This window comes from Dermacentor andersoni, chromosome 2 (assembly GCF_023375885.2).
Source record: "Dermacentor andersoni chromosome 2, qqDerAnde1_hic_scaffold, whole genome shotgun sequence".
NCBI lineage: Eukaryota > Metazoa > Arthropoda > Arachnida > Ixodida > Ixodidae > Dermacentor > Dermacentor andersoni.
Genome location: NC_092815.1, coordinates 14973656 through 14990397, shown reverse-complemented (window position 1 = coordinate 14990397; position 16742 = coordinate 14973656). Strand labels below are relative to the sequence as shown.

Below are 16742 nucleotides of genomic sequence, written 5' to 3'. Positions count from 1 at the left end.
CTCCTTCTGCACCATGTGCAGAAGGCAGGTGGAGGCCCTCAGCAAAGGGGCCAGCGTTGTAGCGGGCGCTCATAAGGTGGCGATTCCCATATTAAACCTACAAACTCCAACAGGTTTCGCAGCGCAGCCTTCCGTAATTGTCAAATCGACACACGACTGTTCTGGAGGCCATGGTATTCGCTGATTAGAAAGTGAGGCAGAGGTGGGAGCATAATATGTTTGAACAAGGCCTCCGAGATTGAGTGGCGAGCGCGCTCCGCCAGGTCTCGGAGGCCGTAGGTTGAGACATAGGTTTTCCTACAAAAATCACTGTATTTAACTGCGGCGCCGCGATCGTTGAGCTGCCATGGGAATGATGTTTAGTACGTGGATGTGCCTTAGTCTTCACGCTTGTGGCTCCAAACGTTGTTGTGACGTTAACTATTATTGCTTTAGCGTTCTAAATTCACAAGGACTTACAGTTTCCTGAACACAACAATCTAAGGAGTATCTGCACTAACGCGTAATTATTGCGATGTGTTGCATTTGTAACTTAATATGTTGTTAAAAATTATAAATTCGTAGAGCCGTAGCGATGCCATAGCGTGGAGGGCCCAATTGTCGTAAGTACTGCTTCTGAACATTTGCTCAGGTGCCAATGCCATTTACAGTTCTGGAAAATGCTGCGCAGATTGTCCTCATCCCTCAATACCTTGAGGCGCAAGCTCTTGCCTGCGTTCTAACTGCGCCTCAGTGAGGCCCTATCAAAGCGCTCCAAGCATCTCAACACGATTGCTTGCCCGCGAGCAGTTGAACACTCGAAGGACCGCTCAGAGGCGTTCAATTGGATATTATTGTTTTCGCATTCACAATTCATAAGTACTTAGGTGTCATCGGATTTTATTTTAACCACTTTATCATCATTTTTTTTTTGCACTTCTACATCAAAATTTCTCTTGGAGTATGGACATTCACGGCTGTAGAAGTAACGTGATGACGTGGAGGGTGCTATTCTTCCTTGGCTTATCCTTCCTGAAATTTGCATCGATTATCTGGCAGTGATCTTGCAAATCGTATTGTGTATATATATGCCCGATGTTACTAGCCGTGTAGCCACGTGCGAAAAAATAACCGCGCTCTCTGTTGTAGCTGAATATGGCCTTTCATGTATACAGGCGTCATCCTCCGTTTTCGCTGCAGCTCGCAGCGTCAATAACTACGAATGCGCAATGATGCAACCTAGCAGCTTTCTCGTGTCACTGCTCTTGGTTTACTCATAAAGAAATTGCTTCCTGCAGAGCATGGGGCACTGCATTCAGAAGTCAGCCAGTTCACGTTGAAACGAAGTCCCAGCTGTGGTACTTGTGGTCAAACGCTCTATGATAACGTCTCCGCTTGCAACCCGGTTTTGTGCGCTTTTGTTCTCGTTTTAGTTATTGTCACGTTAACGCCCCGAGTCCTTGTACCCTTGGTTGTCATTAACAAGCCTCAATTAGTTTCCCTCTTTTACCTATTACTCAGTTCTATTTTTTTTTCAGCAGAGGCCTGGGATGTATTTTGTGCCTTCCGAGGCAACCTTTTCAACCAAGCTGGAAAATGAATCGTAATATATGTAACATAGTTTGCAGAAGTGTGTTTCAAAATGACGTGATGCTCCCTATTCGTCCTCTTGCATCTGAAACGAAAAAAAAAACGAAGAAAAATATTAATTACGGTTCTCTGAGACAGATGGCTCGTGAAAGGTAGCTGTCGCCCTACCGTCTGCTAGCCGCCTGGTTAGCCTAGGTGGTAGAGCGGCTGTGCCGGAAAGGCAGTGGTCCCTGGTTCGAGTCCCGGACCAGGGTGAATTTTTCTTGAACTGTGAGGCTTTTTCTTCGAGGAATCCGTATGTTTCCTCTGTAGCAATTGCTACGATTGGGTGGATGTCTCATTTTTCCTTTATTAATTACTTCTCTCCACCTGGGTTTCAGCAGAACTATTACGTCAAACTGTTAAAATTATCGCTCGGCGCTAGACTCGCCTTCGGGGATCGGAACTTTCTCGAATGTTGTCACCGATTCTTTAGAGAAAGCATCCTGCCTGTAGCGAGGTTGAATGCTTGACGCGAATAGTGATGTGCGTTCTAGAACGTGCGCGGACACCAGCGATAACGCTGGAATGTAAGACGAGAGTTGTGCAACACGGCCGGCGCGTCTGACTCGAGACGACCGACGATTGGGCTCGCCGCTTCGTTCGGCTCTGAGCGTTACTTTCCTTCTTAGCGCAAGATTACACAATGAAGAGTTAACTTGTTAAGTCACGCCTTTGGCAGCTTTTCATGCTTCACCGTCATGAGAACATGACAGTCTACACATACATAAAGCACTTCACCTGGCAGCTCTTGTAGGACTTCCCTGAGAGGCGGTGGTGCCTTCTTTTTGCGAAAAGAAAGAATGAACTTCAGGCTCCATGTGACAGTGAAGAATGCGTTAATGACGGCCAGCAACAGGTACAGCGGCGTGTACGAACCCAGCACGTCACGGCAGTAACCTGCACAGACGTGCGCGCACGTATTAGGGTGTCAACAATACTGGTCATTTCAAGGTGCTATGAGAAGTTTTAGCCTGTGTTAGACTGCGATAATCTGCAGCACATCGTGCGTTTCAGTGACTATAGTGGTCACCGGGAATTAATTTTTCGTCGAAGGCTGTACTCAATTATTCGAGTGGCGCCAGTACTTCTCGAGTTTTGCGGCTTAGCGTGTTCACACGAAAACAAACGCATAGAGGAACGCAGACAGGAAAGAAGACATAAGTGACCCTTCAACCTACTTTATTCGAGTGTTACGTCACTATTGCTTTCTATGTATCTTTTCTCTTCTTGAGCCGGCAGGCGTTGTGCCCCTCCCAGTGGCAGTTGCCAGTTAGTTCTCTTCCTATTCTCTGGGATTGTTTTTATGTGTGCAGATCAAATAATAAATAATAATAAAATACTGATGCAACAGCCAGCACACGAAAAAAAAAGGAACACATGCAAGCAAACTTGGTGAGCAACGAAACGCGGTATAATTCAAGGAATTGACAACACCATTCTGGTAAACAATATTTAGGGCCCACCAGATTCACCAATTCGTTGTCGCTACTGAATTTGCTAGTTAGCGCTGCCAAGCCTCCTGCAACCCAGCACCTGCAACCTCACGCGACGCCAATATTCACGCAAGTGGTCGATGCGGATGACGTCAGTACCTTCGCTATGACAACGGCTCTCCAAACACCTGACGAAGCCTGACGAAGGATTCTCTTCTCTCCATATACATATCTGCCTATCCCTTCTTTAAAAGGTTCGCATATATATATATATATATATATATATATATATATATATAATCTCCCGGAATGGGAGGCCTCGAGTGAATCCTACTGACGCTCACCGATTATGGGCGGTCTGATGAAGCACGCGATGCCGGACACGAAGTTCATGACCCCCAGGTTTAGAGAAATGGCGTCCTCGTCGAATTCCTCGGCCACCATGACGGTGCAGGTGAAAAAGCGGCCGCCGCTCGAGAGGCCGGTGACGAAGCAGCACACCAGCAGCACCCAGTAGTTCGTCTCGAAGCTCATGACGGCCATGACGACCGCCTGTAGCACGAACATGCACAGCAGCGTGGAGCCGGTGCTCATGAAGCGTGTGTCGAGCACCAGCGCCGTGATGAGACGCGAGCCCAGGTCGCCGATGGCGTACGCCGTGAGCAGGGACACGGCGTCGTACCCCGACAGGCCGTTGTCCTCGCCGAAGTCCACCACGGTGATGAGGATGGTGGTGAGCGCGAACAGGGCAGCCGCGCGCGACACGCAGATGTGCACGAAGGGCAGCGCGAGCATGGAGCGCATGTTGCGCCGCAGCTGGGCCCGCGCCGAACGGTCCCTGCAGCGTAGGGACGGGGATTCTCGGCAATCGAAAGCTTTCGCCGATGACCGACGGAGGAGACACGCGCTAAGCGCGAACAGGCCGCCCTTCTTAAGAGTGCACCTACTATACAAGTGCTGTTGGAATGGATTACGCGGCTCTGTTACATGCTAGCGCTGTATCATATGGTGGCGATGACGCCAACATCTTTTCGGGAACAGATTAAAAAAGAACGAAAAGGAAACGTGAGTTTTCCTCATGTTCCGGAAATTTTGAAACTTGGAGACGCAATGCAACAGGGAAGTTGTTCACTAAGACCGCACATACGAAATTACGTGAGGTGGGCCGTATGAAATATAAGAACAGCAGACGCACAGTTGAAGTTCACGCAGAAAACGGCAAGATGCGTTACCTCTTGTCCAGCGACATAATGGACTGGGCCAGCTTGATGGAGCATGACTGTCCTAGCGAGGCTGCTTGGAAGCTAGACCTCCGCCGTTCGGCTGGCATTCGAGGCGGCTCGGCAAGCAGGTCCTTACTTTTCGTAGGGGTGACTGGCGGCTCGTCGATCGAACTATCGGTGCGGTCGATGCGGCTCACAATGAAGCACCCGAGCAGCATGTTGAGTATGATGGCCCCGACCAGGTGCAGAGTGCAGCGGAAGCCGTAAGTCTGGCGCAGGAACTCCAGCGCCATGGGGGACACAAAACCCGAGACGGAGGTCACGATGAACAGCAGGCCCAGTGCCGTGCCTCGGAACGACACAAAGTGGCGCGCCACCACTGAGAACGGCACCAGCTCGGCGCATGCAAGGCCGAGGCCTGCAGTCAAGGAAACGCGGACGCCTTTAGCCGATTGGCTGACGCAGGCGTAGACCGTTTTAAAGGGGCACTGAAGAGAAACATTGTTTTAAACTGTGCTGGCAATTTTTGCCTTTGCGATTGCTAAACGGCCACTCTGCTACAAGTCGTAAAAGAAGCCATATAGCGACAAACGCGTGGCGACGCCGGCCCGGACCAGCTCGTCGTGACGTCATGCATTTCAACTAGCGTGTGTCTAACGGTGGTTGTTTACCGGCCAAGAATTTGGGGAACCAAAGGCGCAGCCTTGCAAGCTTCTCAAAATACGAGAAAATATTATGAAATCATTGACGTCACACCGGCGTACCGGCGTCGAGATTTCAGCGTTTGCTCTTTAGTATGCCCTTAGGAGGAAGCATTATCTTTTGAATACATCTAAATATATGCAGGAATTGAGAAATCATGTTGCCCGGCATCCACTAACCAATATTGACATGTTTTTTTCTTCTTTGAATTAAAAGAGAAAGTAAAATTTGTGTCGGAAGCATCGTTACGATTTAGGACGTCAAGTTCTCTGTATTTTCCTACTCAAAAAAGAAAACAAGAATAATGCTGAAGAAATAAAACATCAGGTTTACAACTACAGTTCCGGAATGGAATATAATATATTGATACTATGAGTAGTATCGATTAGGACGTCTAAAGCGAAAAGAAAAAAACTGATATATTCACTGCACTGAGAAGATGACGCGTTGCAGAATTCGTGCGAACAATGTTACGATTTGATGTTTTCTCTAAGAAAACAAAGTTCTTCAGCAGTGTAGAAACTTGGGCCGATTGGTGTTGCATAATCCAAATTCTAGATGAACAACGCTTAGACTAAAGGGCACAGAAAAGAGCGAGCTGATCTCGCTGTGGTGTTGTGCTTATGTGTATAGGAATATGCTTATGTGGACTAGCTCTTTCACTCATGTGTAATGAGTGGCCACACCATAGTTCCTGGACTTTGCTTTCAGTGCAGGTGCTCGTAGGTAGAGACAGTCTTTATGCGCTCGTGTTCATGTGCAGTGCATCGTGCTTTCTGATATTTTCTCCTTTCTATTTCGTTATTATTGTTTCTTGAGTAACGAGATTGCGATTTCGGGATAGCCGGCTCTGATGTGGTCTACATTCCCATGTTTCTATATAAAAAATATAGTGACACTCACATTGCACTGTGTCTGTCGCTCTTTACAGGTCTGCGTTACAGATCTGCTTACGATTAGCCCTGTAACGCAGCAGAGGGTGCTAAGAATCTCTGCAACCGGACAGGCCGCCAATGGAAACTAACCCTGACAACCTTTAACACCCGCACTCTGTCGAGAGAGGCTAGCTTAGCAGGATTCTTTGAGGAACTATCAGGCATTGTTTGGGATATCATTGGCTTTAGTGAGATTAGAAGAACTTGTGAGGCTTATGCAGTGCTGACTAACGGCCATGGCCTCTGCTATAGAGATCTCCGAGATAAGAAGCAATACGGGGTAGGATTCCTAATCCACAAGCACATAGCGGGCAGCATTGACGAATTCTACACCATTAATGAATCATCATCAAACTTAATAAGAGGTATAGATTAGAGGTCGTACAAGCCTACGCTCCAATATCCAGTCATTATTACGATGACGTAGATCAGTTTTATGAAGATGTTGAGTTAGGGATGAGAAAAGTGCAAACTCAGTATACTGTAGTAATGGGCGACTTCAATGCAAAAGTGGGGAAAAAGCAGGCTGGTGAACAAGCAATCGGCAACTACGGAGTCAACTCTAGGAATGCCAGAGGAGAGATGCTGGTAGAATTCGCGGAAAGGAATAATCTGCGAATAATGAACACCTTCTTCAGGAAGCGTAGCAGCAGAAAGTGGAACTAGAAAATCCCTGATGGCGAAACAAGAAATGAAATAGATTTCATACTTTCTGCCGATGCTGGTGATGTCTAGGGTTCACCTCATTTGGAAGAGAGAGAGAGTAAACTTGGTCAAGAAGAAACAGGCCAACCCAGACGCAGTGACACTAAAAGCACACCAATTCAGGCTGCTATTTGCAAACAAATATGCAGCCTTAGAACAGAGAGATGAAGTTGACATAGAGGTATCGAATGAAAATGTAACTAGGCTGGCTTCAGAGGCAGCACTTGAAGTGGGAGGTAAGGCACCAAGGCAACCAGTAGGCAAGCTTTCCCTAGTAACAAAGGACCTAATAAAGAAACGACAAAGAATGAAAGTGTCCAACTCAAAAGATGAGATAGAATTCGCGGAACTGTCAAAACTGATCAACAAGGAGGAAATAAGTGATATTCGAAATTATAACGTGAGAAAGACTGAAGAAGGCCGTAAAAAATGGACGCAGCCTGGAATCAGTGAGAATGAAACTTGGCATAAAACAAACCAAGATGTATGCACTGAAAGATAAGCAGGGTAATATCATCAGCAATCTCGAAGGTATAATAAAAGCAGCAGAAGAATTCTACACTGACCTGTACCCAGAGGACTCAGGAGTACTCCATTCGAAATAATAATGAACAGGATACAGAAACTCCTCCTATAACTAGAGATGAGGTCAGAAGGGCTTCGCCAGACATGAAACGGGGAAAAGCGGCAGGAGAAGATGGAATAACAGTCGATGCAATCAAAGATGGGGGAGACAATGCTTGAAAAACTGGCGGCTCTCTATACGAAGTGTCTACCGGCTTCAAGGGTCCCACAAAACTGGAAGAATCAAACACTATATTAATCCACAAAAAAGGAGACGTTAAAGAACTGAAAAGGTATGGGCCCACTAACTTACTCCCAGGATTACATAAAATATTCACCAAGATAATTTCGAATAGAATGCGAGCAACACTGGACTTTAGTCAACCAAGGGAACAGGCTGGCTTCAGAAAGAAATACTCTACAATGGATCACATCCATGTCATTAATCAGGTAATCGAGAAATCCGCAAAGTACAATAAGCCTCTCTATATGGCTTTCGTAGATTACGAAAAGGCATTTGATTCAGTAGAGATACCAGCAGTCATAGATGCATTACGTAATCAAGGAGTACAGGCCGCTTACGTAAATATCTTGGAAAATATATACAGAGATTCCACAGCTACTTTAATTCTACACAAGAAAAGTAGGAAGATACCCATAAATAAAAGGATCAGACAAGGAGACACAATCTCTCCAATGCTATTCACTGCGTGCTTGGAAGAAGTGTTCAAGCTATTAAACTGGGAAGGCTTAGGAGTAAGGATCAACGGCGAATATCTCAGCAACCTTAGATTTGCAGATAACATTTGTTAAGAATGGCCGTACGGGGTGGCAACGTGCCAGCTTTCAGCCCGCTGCACGTGTTCCAAGCCCACCAGACGGGGCGCCCTTCGGAGAACTGCGAAGGGCCGGCAGCCACGTGGCGCGCGATCAACTCAGGAAATTGGTACTTGGCCGAGCCATCCGGGACAAAGCAGAGTTCTACGAAGCCCTCTGACGTCGGCACTGAAAGCTGGGCGGTACCGAGAACTGTCCGGCCTTTTCACCTGTGTGTGTGTGCAACACGAACATTTCCGTCCACGGGGCCCTCGAACGTGTCAGCCTTTGTGTGTGTAGGCTCGAACGTGTGTGCCTTTGTGTGTGTGGGCCGTACTGCGGGGCGGCGGCAAGCTTACAATGACTGGACGAGCGTTTCCGCCCACTGGGACTCCGTCCACGTGGACCTCGAAGAGTGACGCCGAATGATGACGTCGAACTATGACGTCAAGCGGAGAGCTTATAAGCAGCGTTTGCCGGCTGCTAGTGTGCTCGTGTCGTGCTCGTTGTCGGGAGCTGAGTGCTCTTTGTCAGGCTAGAAATGAACTAGTGAGCTGTGTGCTCGTAAGCTGTTTGCTGTATGTTAGTCTTGCGGGCTCCATATGGGAGTCGCGCTAGGCTGCCAATGTATGTCCTGTTCAAAATGTAAATACTGCCGTTAAATCCTGCTCGCCTAGTCCTGTCGTCCCAAGTTCATCCCGACAGCTACGACTGCCAAATCTAATAACTGAATGGCAGCGGTGAGATGCGACTACGGCTCCTAGATCGGCCTACGACTCGGGAGACAGCAACGGCAGCTGACGGACGTTGGCACATGGTGACCGACCGGCATCCTGATCAAGTTGGAGGCGACTTGAGATTGACCACCTCTTGCAACTGACTGGATACGGCGGGGAAGGACTGGTGATATGGTGCTGCTTCAGTGGGTAAGCGTTTGGTTTTGGCTGTAAGATTTACCAGGCTTCAATTTCACTGTGTTTTGGATTTGATTCGCTGGGATCTTTTACTTGTATTTTGATTTGCGTGGGTATCGCAACAAGTATTGTGTGACAGCAGAGCCAAAGCTTAAAGTAGCGACCATGGTCCTAATGTGTTTGACGAGAGCTGACCTGTTGTGGTTGTGTGAGGAGATCGAGGTAAGCGTAGATGAGGACTTGAAGGAGTCAGAGATTCGTAAAACCATTCTAGAAAGTAACAATGATTTGAAATTCATAGAACAAATGGGCAAACGAATTCTAAGCAAAAAGCGGGAACAGGAATCAATTAAGCAAGAATGCCAAGAGCGCGAGCGAAAACGCCAAGAGCGTGAGCAAAAACGGCAGGAGGTTGAAAAAGAAATTGCAGCAGTAAAGAAACAGATACAGGATTTGCAGCAGCTAAACGCAGGAAGTCAACAGCGGCTTGAGAAATCTGTAGGCTGGACGCAGCAAAAGTGTGAGGAAGTAGATTGCAGGTTTTCGTCGAAAGCCGAGAAAAGTAGTAGTACCTGTGAGAGTAGCAGCACGTTCATAAGTGAACTCGAAGTGCTAGCAGCTAACGAAGCCTTAGTGGCAACAGGGGCCGTTAAAGGCCAGAGTGAGAGCGACGAGGTGCTGTGCCAACAGAGGACTGTAGAGACAGCTAGGCCAGCTGCGAACAAATTGGCACAGTTACCGCGCGTGTGCGTCGCATCTCATGGTAGCGAGGTCGTTAGCGAGGTACAGAATACTACGGCCTTGACAGACGCGAGCACCCATGTCAGGTCAGATCTGCGTGCAGAAGTGAAGTGCGAGCTGGACGATGCAGTTGAGAATAGTTCTCGGGGTGGCGAACTCCGTAGCTCACGAGAGAACAACTGCATTGTTCAGGGATCGGTGCGGCTCTCCGCCAGTCTAGATAGCCTAGATAGGGATGGTTCAGTTATTAATCATTCGGACTGTGCGCGTGAGACAGCGATCGATACCGACGGACTGTGTGTCGATGCACAGCGTGAGCTGGGCAATGTAGTAGAGGGCAGTTCGCAAGAGTGCGACTTGTCTAACTCGAGTAAAGCCTGCTGCATTGTTCCAGAGTCGGTTGGGCTGTCCGCCAGTCGAGGCAAAGTGAGAGTAGATTTAAATGTAAATCACTCAGACTGTGCGGGTAAGAGACCGATCCGGGCCGACGAAATGTGTACCGGCCAGCACGAGGCACGAGAAGGCGACATGAAAGTGAGTGCGAAGAGAAAGCGCCGTAAAAAGAAGCGCGGTAAAGACCGAAAGACGGTAACTAATGTAGCGCCGCCAAAGATGGCGAGAGACCCAAGAGGGCAGGGCGCGAGGAAAAAGGTGCGGTCGTCACTGACGATGTTGACGCATCGAAAACGTTCGAGCCACCGGTCAAAAGGAGACCGAGAAGCATGTTCTGCACGAACGCGGACAAAGGGCACGGGGCTGTTAAACTCCCCGTCGTTCCGTAGTTCTTTTTATAGCTCAGCGTGCAGTACGAAGAAGCGCAAGGTGGCAAGACGAGACCAGGTGGGGAGTAGCGACGCGGTCAATCGAGTTTGTGAGGAAAGCGGGGCGCCAGGACGCAAATTGGCAGGAGACCCTAGCGTCTTGGGGGAGCTGATAGTGAGTCAGCCCTTTTGTTGTTCCTCGGCAGCCAGAGTAGCTTTCAAATCGCGACCACCTCGGGTACGACTCAAAGTATGAGTCAGACGTAAGCGTTTGGAAAGGGAGGCCGAGTGCCCTCCGTAGAAATGAAGTGTGTTGTTTTTTTATTTTGAGCATCGGAAAGTTTTCGCTATTTGAGACTAGGATTTCTTTCAATATGTAAGGTTTGAGCTTTGTTTGTGTTTTCGTTTGAGAAGCTTGAGATTTGAAAGACGCGTTTTAAGTAAACATGTAGTTTCGCGAGGTGTTCATTAATAAGTATATAGGCTTGCTTTTTTGTGTGTGTGAGTAACCTGAAGGTCAAGGTTATCGTTGAGAGGCCTATCGTAACGCGCGTGTGTGTTATTTAGCCTTCTTTTCTTTTAAGTGTTTTTTGAATTTTCTAAGGTTAAGCGCGTAGATTTTCAGTAAGTGCACGATTTGCACTGAGAAGAGCTCTTAAGTCCATTAGCGCGTGTCCTGTGTGGACGGAAAGAAGCAGATTTATGTCTGGGTTGCTTGTGTGTGTTGAGGGCAGCCGTATTCTGACTTCTCTAGTACGCGTGCGTAGAGCTAGTTATTAGAAGACACATTTGTTCGAAGGTTCCTCTGTGATGCGTAAGTTACGCAAGTTTGGTTGTTTGTTTAAGGAACGTGTCCTGTGTGGACTAAAGGAACAAATGTGAGTCATGGTGATGAAAACTTTGTTGGATGCAAGCACGTGTTCGGAATAGGGACCACAAAGCTAGCGCGATTGTGATTGCGTACCTGTGGAGTTGGCCAGACTGTTCAGTGGCAACAGTACGTGAGATAAGTACGCCACTGCGATAGGGTAAGAACAGGCTGTTCGTGAAGTTAGGCTGCTTATGTTATGTTTGGGTATTGGTGTTTGAGAGCCTTCGGTTTAATTCTGCGTAAACCTTTACTCTTGTGCAGCACGACAGTCAAGTTTGGTCGAACTGAAAGGGGAACGTGAACGCTCGCTTTGACGGCACGAAATTTTGGGGCAAAATTTGGGATTCCCAGTTGAGTGACTTGCATTGGAATTGTGATAGGAGGCCTGTTGGTTTAGCAGCTGATTCCGGGCGTTTGAACGCTGAGCGGTATTGTGTTGCCGGGTCGGCTCTTCTGTGCCAGTTGTTGTAAGATGGTTGAAGGCATTCCAAGTACGCAGGGGTTGCAGAGAGCAAAGCCATCGTCTTGCTCGCCAGCCATTCTCTTCCTGCCCAGCGGTTGCCAGCACTGGCCAGGCGAGATTTTCCGGGCCATGGAGGAGCTGTTAAGAATGGCCGTACGGGGTGGCAACGTGCCAGCTTTCAGCCCGCTGCACGTGTTCCAAGCCCACCAGACGGGGCGCCCTTCGGAGAACTGCGAAGGGCCGGCAGCCACGTGGCGCGCGATCAACTCAGGAAATTGGTACTTGGCCGAGCCATCCGGGACAAAGCAGAGTTCTACGAAGCCCTCTGACGTCGGCACTGAAAGCTGGGCGGTACCGAGAACTGTCCGGCCTTTTCACCTGTGTGTGTGTGTGTGCAACACGAACATTTCCGTCCACGGGCCCTCGAACGTGTCAGCCTTTGTGTGTGTAGGCTCGAACGTGTGTGCCTTTGTGTGTGTGGGCCGTACTGCGGGGCGGCGGCAAGTTTACAATGACTGGACGAGCGTTTCCGCCCACTGGGACTCCGTCCACGTGGACCTCGAAGAGTGACGCCGAATGATGACGTCGAACTATGACGTCAAGCGGAGAGCTTATAAGCAGCGTTTGCCGGCTGCTAGTGTGCTCGTGTCGTGCTCGTTGTCGGGAGCTGAGTGCTCTGTCATACTAGAAATGTACTAGTGAGCTGTGTGCTCGTAAGCTGTTTGCTGTATGTTAGTCTTGCGGGCTCCATATGGGAGTCGCGCTGGGCTGCCAATGTATGTCCTGTTTTAAAATGTAAATCCTGCAATTAAATCCTGCTCTCCTGGTTCCTCCGAAGTTCATCCCTACAGCTACGACTGCCGAAAATCCTACACATTGTACTGTTCAGCAACACTGGGGACGAGTTACAACAAATGATTTATGACCTTCACATAGAAAGTGTAAGAGTGGGGTTGAACATAAATATGCAGAAGACAAAGATAATGACCAATTGCCGGGCAAGGGAACAATAGTTCAGGATCGCCAGTCAGCCTCTAGAGTCTGTGAAGGAGTACGTTTACCTAGGTCAATTATTCACAGGGGACCCTGATCAGGAGGAGTAAATTTACAGAAGAATAAGAATGGTTTGGAGCGCATTCGGCAGACATTGTCAGATCCTGACTGGAAGCTTACCATTATCATTGAAAAGGAAGTTGTACAATCAGTGCATTTTACCGCTTCTGACATATGGGATAGAAGCTTGGAGACTGACAAAGAAGCTTGAGAACAAGTTAAAGACTGCGCAAAGAGAGATGGAACGAAGAATGCTAGGCATAACGTTAAGAGACAGAAAGAGAGCGGTCTGGATCAGGGAGCAAACGGGTATAGCCGATATTCTAGTTGACATCAAGAGAAAGAAATGGAGCTGGGCAGATCATGTAATGCGTAGGTTAGATAACCAATGGACCATTAGGGTTACAGAATAGGTACCAAAAGAAGGGAAGCGCAGTAGAGGACGGTAGAGGACTAGGTGGGGCGATGAAATTCGAAAATTAGCAGGCACTAGTTGGCATCGGTTGGCGCAGGACAGATGTACTTGGAGATCGCAGGGAGAGGCCTTCGTCTTGCAGTGGACATAAAATGGCATGATGATGATGATGATGATGTGATAATGTCGCTATTTTCAGTGTGCTTCTTTAGGGGCTGTTCCTGCAAAGTATGAAATCAAGTTTGCTTGCTTAAATGTTTGGTGGGAAGTTACGGTTTTGTAAACTTGGCGCTATAAAGCTCTCTAGATTTAATGAATTGCGGCTTCCAGATATTTGATAGAACTCAACTTCCAGCCTAAAATGTATGAAATTCCGCAGTGAGAGCATTTCTGCATTTCATATGTACAGTTGGCACGGAAGGTTTCCGAACCGCGTTGTTGAGAAAAAGTGAAATATTCCTGCAATATAGGCAGGCATCATGGTATTAGGATTTCTAGCTTGTACAGATATGCGCAAGCAACATAGTGTCGCAGGGTTTTACTGTCTGGGGGCAGAAATTGCTGGGAAATTACACTTTTTCACGAAACCTACGGCCTGCAAAATTTTGGTGGCTACATTGCTGTATTTGAGAATGCTAATCGCATTTGGTTATGGGTGTGAGTTGCTTCATAAATGGGAATGCTTGTACTAGTAGAAATATTCAACAGGTCCTCTGAAAAATATTTTTCACTTAGTTGAGGTATCGGGCACGTACGCGTAATTCCGCCACTCACAGCCCGGACTGCGAGGAGTGCGATGTACACAAGGCAAAAGAATACGCCCGCGATATAATCCGCAAGAACCCCCCTCCTCCCCTCCCTCCACTTCCTATCATAGACACAACAAACGTCCAAGTTCAATAAGCAACCCTTGTCTAATAAGGTTTTATTAGGGCCTTGGCCGCACGCGTGCCGTCGGCGTGGTTTTCTAAAGGCCCTCAACAATTTTCACACGATAGTCGTCTGGATTTGAGATTTTGAAGGGTATTCACTATTCAAGTTCATTCATCACCGTATTCGTCTTCACTCATCAACACCTCTCCCTCTATTTCGTTCCCTCGCTCTACTTCCCTTACCTAATACTAACAGGTCAGAACTATGATTAAGGTGGACCAGTCATATTTTCTATAATAATTAATCTCGCTCTCTCTCTGGCGTCACGCTGTGCGAACGAAACGTGGTACTCCTCACAATGCGATCAAAACACAAAGGTTGTGAAGCTCACCGAAGAGCACTCCGTAGAGCACGTTGATAACGGCGAGGCTGTTGGCGAAACCGCACGCCATGACTGGCACGGAACAGAGCAAGGCGCCGGCGATCAGGACGGCCCTCTCGGACAGCCACAGGCAGAGCAGGCCGAACACAGGCCCTGCGTCACCCCGTTCACGCGCACGAAAGTTTCGATGGCGGCCGAAGGGGTGGGATATAGATTCGTTTCTGAAAACAAAAAGCTCTATGAGTACAAACTATTGCACTGTTGTTGTCAGCCTTGAGTGAGACATAAGCTGCCCCGCTAGCGCTGAGCCACTAATGTGTAACAGTGTTGGGAAGAGCTTTCACGGCTTTTTCAAATGCCGATGGCAGGCTGGTCGTCGTGCCAGATAATGGCCGCGTTCGACGCAGTATTCGCGTGCCGAACGGGGGCAGCATAAGGATGCTAGAAACGGTGAGATATAAGAACCATCACTTCATCCACAAAAAAGGCTATGATGTAACCGTGCGCACACTCTTCAAATAACCGTACTACAACGGTGCACGCTACCCGTAAAAGAACATTAGAAAAAGCTTGGATCAGATGGATAAAGTCAAAACAAAATACACTATACTGATGGGCGACTTCAATGGCAGGATAGGCAAGAAGCAGGCTGGAGACAAGTCAGTGGGGGAATGTGGCATAGGTTCTGGTAATAGCAGGGGAGAGTTATTAGTAGAGTTTGCAGGATGGAATAATTTGCGGATAATGAATACCTTCTTCCGCAAGCGGGATAACTGAAAGGGGACGTGGAGGAGCCCGAATGGCGAGACTAGAAATGAAATAGACCTCCTACTCTGCGCTAACCATGGCATCATACAAGATGTGGACGTACTCGGCAAGGGGCACTGCAGTGACCATAGAATGGTAAGATGTCGAATTAGCCTAGACTTGAGGAGGGAACGGAAGAAACTGGTACATAAGAAGCCCATCAATGAGTTAGCGGTAAGAGGGAAAATATAGGAATTCCGGATCAAGCTACAGAACAGGTATTCGGCTTTAACTCAGGAAGAGGACCTTAGTGTTGAAGCAATGAAAGACAGTCTTATGGGCATCATTAAGGAGTGTGCAATAGAAGTCGGTGGTAACTTCGTTAGATTGGATACCGGTAACCTATCGCAGGAGACAAAAGATCTGATCAAGAAACGCCAATGTATGAAAGCCTCTAACCCTACAGCTAGAATAGAACTGACAGAACTTTCTAAGTTTATCAACAAGCGTAAGACAGCTGACATAAGGAAGTACAATACGGATAGAATTGAGCATGCTCTCACGAACGGAGGAAGCCTAAAAGCAGTGAAGAATAAACTAGGCATAGGCAAGAATCAGATGTATGCGTTAAGAGGCAAAGTCGGCAGTGTCATTACTAATATGGATAAGATAGTTCAAGTGGCTGAGCAGTTCTATAGAGATTTCTACAGCAGCTGTGGCACTCACGACGATAATGGAAGAGAGAATAGTCTACAGGAATTGGACATCCCACAAGTAACGTAGGAAGAAGTAAAAAAGCCTTGTGAGCTGTGCAAAGGGGAAGGCAGCTGGGGAGGATCAGGTAACAGCATATTTGTTGAAAGATGGTGGGCAGATTGTTCTACAAAAGCTGGCCACCCTGTATACGCAATGCCTCATGACCTCGAGCGTACCAGAATCTTGGAAGAACGCCAACATAATCTTAATCCATAAGAAACGGGACGCCAAAGACTTGAAAAATTGTAGACCGATCAGCTTACTGTCCATTGCCTACAAAGTATTTACTAAGGTAATCGCAAATAGAATCAGGAGCATCTTAGACTTCTGTCAACCAAAGGAGCAGGCAGGATTTCGTAAAGGCTACTCAACAATAAACCACATTCACACTATCAATCGGGTGATACAGAAATGTGCGGAACATAACCAACCCTTATATATAGATTTTATTGATTACGAGAAAGCGTTTGATTCAGTCGAAACCTCAGCAGTCATGCAGGCATTACGAAATCAGGGTGTAGACGAAACGTATGTAAAAATACTGAAAGATATCTATAGTGGCTCCACAACCACCGTAGTCCTCCATAAAGAAAGCAACAAAACCCCAATAAAGATGGGCGTCAGGCAGGGTGATAGGATCTCTCCAATTCTATTCACAGAGTGTTTACAGGATGTATTCAGAGACTTGGGTTGGGAAGAATTGGGGATAAGAGTTAATGGAGAATACCTAAGTACCTTGCGATTCGCTGATGATATTGCCTTGCTTAGTAACTCAGG

General features: G+C 47.6%; 1 protein-coding gene across 1 annotated transcript in view; it reads right to left on the bottom strand.

The window, feature by feature from the left end:
* Positions 1 to 859: 859 nt before the first annotated feature.
* The window catches only part of LOC126542936 (monocarboxylate transporter 13-like), a 31415-nt gene continuing 15532 nt past the window's right edge, over positions 860 to 16742 (bottom strand). Inside the window, exons 3-7 of the mRNA XM_050190055.3 lie at positions 14472 to 14615; positions 4277 to 4685; positions 3389 to 3882; positions 2350 to 2508; positions 860 to 1654 (exon numbers count right to left, since the gene is read on the bottom strand). Of these exons, the coding sequence (XP_050046012.2) occupies positions 1617 to 1654; positions 2350 to 2508; positions 3389 to 3882; positions 4277 to 4685; positions 14472 to 14615 (1244 nt within the window). The 3' untranslated portion in view covers positions 860 to 1616. The remainder of the gene's footprint in view (positions 1655 to 2349; positions 2509 to 3388; positions 3883 to 4276; positions 4686 to 14471; positions 14616 to 16742) is intronic.